At 35.2% G+C, this 6,000-nt stretch overlaps 1 protein-coding gene across 3 annotated transcripts in view; it reads left to right on the forward strand.

Annotated features, from left to right (window-relative positions):
* Positions 1-3,244, forward strand: part of NRCAM (neuronal cell adhesion molecule) — a 71,648-nt gene extending 68,404 nt beyond the window's left edge. For 2 of the 3 annotated variants that reach the window (XM_009286848.2, XM_009286853.2), the window contains one exon: positions 2,546-3,244. In XM_009286848.2, the coding sequence (XP_009285123.1) occupies positions 2,546-2,783 (238 nt within the window). In that variant the 3' untranslated portion in view covers positions 2,784-3,244. Of the gene's footprint in view, positions 1-1,964; positions 1,977-2,545 lie in introns of all 3 variants that reach the window. The other variant, XM_009286847.2, reaches the window with a different exon arrangement.
* The last annotated feature ends 2,756 nt before the right edge of the window (positions 3,245-6,000 follow it).

The raw sequence follows: 6,000 nt of genomic DNA on the forward strand, positions 1-6,000 counted from the left end.
ATATTTTCAATACAGTGATGGTGTATTATTTATTTAGTGTATATTCCAGCCTAGTGAATTACACTGGATAGGGTCACACCTTAGAATATTTGCACAGAGTTTCTTGACCAAATGGAATATGGTGCAAATGCAATTTTATTTTCATTCCTACATACTATGGTGTAAGCAATTAAGAAGCTACTCATCTAAAATCAAACAGCAAACCATACATGCAGTGTTCTTTACTAAATGCTATTACCCAGAAAGCATTAAACACTGCAGGTCATTCTTCTTAGGGAGCAGGACCTGGTACTACTACAAAGTGAGGGTCTGGTCTTCATTTGGTTTGTGTACTCTGTTACAGTGACTCTAATGCCCTCTGATGAGGGCAGTGGAGAAACTGCATTGCATGTGATTTTTAAATACTCAATTCTATCTTTAAACCTTTAAATATAGGGTCCTTCCAGAATGAACTCTCTTCAGTAATGTCTCTGTAATCTGCTTGTGTTTGCAGTGTTACAAACATTTGCACTTTGCTGCTGGATGCTTGACGTTTTGGAGTAGCATCCTTTTAAATGTTACTAGCCTATATGTTTGCAGTATCAGTGAGCACAGAGGATCATCAATACGATATTTATCCTCATGCCACGTACACAGGAATAACTAAAAACAAAGTCAAGACTGATACAGTCAAGTTTAGAGTTTCTGCCTTTGTGTATTTTAAACATGAAGGTTTTATTACATGTTAATAAGATAGATATTCCTACCACTTCTTTCTTGTGTATGCATAGAAGAATAAAATCTCTGGTATGCTTTTTCTGTAAGTATATGCATATTAGAGATGTACTTCTTTTAGAATGTGATAACTTGGAGTCTTCCAAAAAAGGTGATGAGATGAGGAGAAGCAGCTTGGTGGAAAGTTGGTGTAATGGTTTTCTAGCAATAGTGAAATGTTTCTCAACGGGGCATTTGTTAGCTAACAGTATAATCTGTGTGACCTTGTATGTGCTACTGGGTGTTCAAAGATACTCATTAGAAAAAAAAATAGAAAATACAATTATTGGAATAACTAAGGTATTTGTTTTTAGGAATTACACAGTTAAAATAATTTGCTGAATATATATTCAGCCTAATATTGTGGCTAGGTATTTGTAATTACACAGTTAAAATAATTTGCTGAATATATATTCAGCCTAATATTGTATATTGTGGGTAAATATATTTTTATTTCCTTGCTATTCGATACATGTTTCTTTATATTTTCCATAAGCTAAGCTTGGCTATTGTAAATATATTTTTATTTCCTTGCTATTCGATACATGTTTCTTTATATTTTCCATAAGCTGGGAGTCTTTAAATAAAAAAAACAAAAATCACTTACTCTTTTGTACCCTATATGCAAATAAAGTCACATGATCTGTTTAAGACGAGGTAAATAATTGCAGCTGGCAATAGTGGTTTTTAATTGGAAATGCTTTAGAGCTGCTGCCGAAATCTTCATCTTGAAACTGAAGTGCAGTGTAAAGGATTCTGAAAAGAGCCCAACTACATCTATTTCATGAAATACAAGCTTACCACAGCTGCAAATTTATTTGGGGATGCTGATGGTGCTGCAGCTTTTCCACTGACAAGGGAAAGACCACAGTACTTTGCCACAGGGATCTCTCCTCCCTGCCTTTCTTTCCTTTCTTTTTCTTTTGTTCACCATATCACCACCATCATTGTCAGAACATGTTAGCAGTTACGGATTAGGATAAGGAGGTTGATCTGATAAGTAATGAAAAAAACTAAGCATGCTCTTAACTGCTCAACTGTAGCTCCTGTAAGCTAAATTATTGCTTTACCTGTATACAGTAAATGTTTTAGCAATTTTAAGAGCAAATTATTATTGACAAAATACTGATCACTATCAGGATATGGACTTTGCTTTTCTTCTTAGGCTATTTTCATTTGTTTCTTCTGCACCCTTTTAATGGAATATGTAGGTCTCTTGAAAGGTAAGGTTGAAAATTGCAAGTCTGGCCTGCATTATGTAACAAATTATTTGAAATGCAGCACTTCTATTTTCTTTATACTAGTAAAGAAAATCAGTATATTTCATTTAACCAAATTCATTCTTCATTCATGTTCAAGGAGTCAAAGAAGTTAAGAAGTTTAACAGACTAACTTCACGGCACATCATAAGCTTGTTACTTTGGAGAACAAATAAATAATTTTTTTATAACTTTACAACCTACTTTTTAATGCTTGCAGTCGCATCTAAATTGCTTCCAAGCCAAGGGCACAAGTCTTATCATTGAAAAGTCATGCACGATGGGGGGACAAAAAAAAAAAGAAACCACAAAACCCCCTCCCTCCACTGAAGACATTCTCTGTTTAAACCATTCCTACACCATGTCTCATGTCAACTGTATCATATTGATCTGTCTCTACAATGTGATGTGGGTTTACTAAAGGATTATAGGGCTGCACACGTGCTTTTCATAAACTCTGCATGCATGGCTGATTTTGTGTTAATATACAATACATCAGTTAATTCCTTTTGTTTGTTTGTTTGTGTCTTCAGTGATGCAGAGGACCATAAACCTCTAAAAAAAGGAAGCCGGACACCTTCAGACAGAACCGTGAAAAAAGAAGACAGTGATGATAGTTTAGTTGACTATGGAGAAGGTGTAAATGGTCAGTTCAATGAGGATGGCTCCTTTATTGGACAATATAGTGGTAAAAAAGAGAAAGAACCTGCCGAAGGAAATGAAAGCTCTGAGGCTCCTTCTCCTGTAAATGCCATGAATTCATTTGTGTAACCACAGAACTTGATCCCCTTGTATCTTCAGTTTGTTTAAAGCACTTGTACATCCTCCTTCTCATACTATGAACATGCAGGTAACGGAGCTTCTCACCATGAGATGTTTATGCTATGAGAATATGCAGGTCAATACAATTATGCAGCGTAATGACACATTAAGTGGTATGTTAGTATGAATCAAAATACGAAATTCAAATTTTGTTCAAAACATGGGTATTTTTACTTTTTTTAGAAGGAACTGACACAAACAATAACATCGACTTACAATTTGTTTCCTGTTGAAAATACAGTATAATGCATGGAAAACAAATGCTACACAATTCACAGATAATCTCGTGTACACTATGAAACCATGGTTTGACAATTTGTTATGCAGTCCTCAGCTGAATCCCTGGGTATGAATTCCATTTTCATTGTCAGAGTGTTATAGTAGTATTATATAGAACTTCAATGTCTTTGTGGACATTGTTGTGAAATTGGTGACTTAATGTCTAGCTATCATATGTCTTTTTGCAAGACAGTTAGGAACAGTATGTACAGTATATAATTGCTAAATGATTTAAGTATGACACTTGCATTTGCTGATGCTTAATGAGACCCTATTATCTGCTCTTTGCTCCTATTACTTTATAGCCTTTTTAATCTATCAAGTATTACAGCAGTACAGTGTTCTATTTTTACATCAAAACACATTGGATTGATTTTAGGGCATAACAGATACGCATTGCAATGCATTTTGGAATTTATACAGTCACTGAAAGAAAAACTTTAAAATGAGAGAAAATATTCCAGAAAACACAGGGCAAAATACATTCAGTGCCTTTATGCAATATGCATTCCATAATGCGCTGCATTATACTAAATCAGTTGGTGCAGTAAACTGTGATTAGCGGACTACTATCATTGCCAAATAAAGTAAAAATGTGAAGGACAAAAAAGTGTTATGAAACCGTTGTGCTAAAAATGGAAGGTTTTAAATATTTTAAATTACACAAAGAAAAGTATGATTTTGTTTTCCTTTAAAAATAAATGCTTTCTAGACAGTTAGAGCACAACATGTTTTCACGGCCTTAGAAGATTTTGAAAAAGCGACAAAACACAACCAGAAGTAAATTATTTACTAACACAGCAAGGTATAAGCTCCTGTAAAATAAATCGTTAAAAAAACCAAACCAGCCGACTACACCAGCGAGAGTGCATTTCCCTCCATGTCCCGGCCTGATCAGTGTGGCAGCTTTGTAATTATCGACACCCTGAAGCAGTGTGGGGGGTACCGCTCGGCAGCACAGAATTCAATCTGACAAGTGCTAATATGGCTTAGCGGTAAAGGATTACCATTATCGGTTACAAAATTATTTTCTCGCATACTATATCAATCAAATGTTTACCTCCAAATATAAATTTTTATAACAACCTATGGTTGAAGGAATGCTCAGTTTCATTTGCCAATAAATTGGTTTTTCATAACTTGCATCAAGTTTAATTTTAAGTAAGCTTTTTATATGTAGATATTTTGTTGAATTTGTAAATACACTTAAAGCGTAGATGCTATATGCTTCTAGGTGTTACAGACAAATAAAACAAGAAAGCTTATGTTGTACTGTGTAAGAAGTACTATAGCCAATGGTGTGCATGGTATTTTGAAGCATCTACTTAAATATGTATTTTTTTTTGCTGTGAAAACGAAATAGTGAACTGTTCTGCTTATTTACTGCAGATTCCTAATTGAACCATTCAGAGCTTTTGCCAGTGCATTACATTAGACCGTAGTACACCTCGCAGCTTTCATGTATATATTGTAGGTGAAGCACAACTGAAGTAATCACAAATGTAAGCTAGCTGTAATAAGCTTCTTCCGCACCTTTGAGCTTTCCATTGATCAGTTTTCCTAATGGGAACGGAAATAAGAAATGAATTCTACAAACATTGATTACAAAGCACAAAGAGAACATTTCTTAGTAAGATTTGCAGATGGTTTTGGTATAATTTTACTCTTATTTAATTGTAGATGCTGAACTATCTGTGCATGTGGGGGTAAACATACAGGCTCACTTCTGTAATAGTGCAACAGATTTTGTATTAAAAATAAATGTGGTTTTAAAATTTCACTGTTTGTTCTGTTTACACTAGCACTAAAAATCACATCTGATTCACCATGTAATTAAGAATTCAAAGTGGAAAAAAGCATGAAACAACTCTGGCAGAAGTTGTTCCCATGATGTTACAGGACTTTATGTACTGCAACCAAATTGTTTACGGAAAGTTGCGTATCTTTACATGCTACTGTTTGAAAAAATGTGAATTTGTCTGACCGTTTCCCATTGAAATCTCCTACTATTTACTTTTTAGTTCATGCATGCTTTTTTTTAGTCCTATTTCTTCAAAGAAAAAAACCGAAACAGCCATGTTCATACCTGCAAGAGTGAATAAGAGAAAATAAGAATGTTTATTTGAAATTAAGAGCCCTCAGATAGGATCCCAAATCAGGATTTTGTGTCCTAAATTAATTATCTGACATACAAAAATCTGGGTGCTTGTTTTAAACCGTACATGAAGTGAGGGAATTTTAAATAACATCTTTTACAGTACACAAAATCCATTGCAATGCTCTTTTCATATCTTGTCTATTCTGTGTACGAATGGAAACAGACTGGGCAGGAGGGCAGCTGCTCTGCAGAGAAGACTGCGGGAGAGCCATGGATTCCAAGAGCTACAGATGCTTCAGGAGACACGTCAGAAAGTCGATGTTTGGCCTTGATGCTTGAAAGAGGGATTTTATCACTGAATCAGAAGCTGTTCTGTCAGCCTTCTGAGCCACCTGTGTGTAACTGGAAACCCTGGGCTATTCTAGCTTCTGTCATCTGCATAGTCGCAGTTCTGGCACCTTCGGATATCGGGCTGCCTGTTTTTCTATACGGGTATCTGTTGATTTTTCCAGCAATATGCATTGACTGGGAGATGCGAAATACAGCTGTTTCTGTTTTGATTAAAGAATAATTCCTGAAAAGAGGGGACTGAGTTCCCTAGGCTTTGTTGGGACAAAAGATTTCATACGATAACCATTTTTGGAGAGACACCTACGTTCTTTGTGCACGTTCCCCAAAGTGTACTAATACGTATAGTTGCTACATTTTTCTTTTAGTGATATACCTTTGCTTTTGGTTTTATTCTCACTGAAGTGATTGTATAAATCCGGAGGGAATTAAAGAGGATAC

This window comes from Aptenodytes forsteri, unplaced genomic scaffold, assembly GCF_000699145.1.
Source record: "Aptenodytes forsteri isolate BGI_AS27 unplaced genomic scaffold, ASM69914v1 Scaffold166, whole genome shotgun sequence".
Lineage (NCBI taxonomy): Eukaryota > Metazoa > Chordata > Aves > Sphenisciformes > Spheniscidae > Aptenodytes > Aptenodytes forsteri.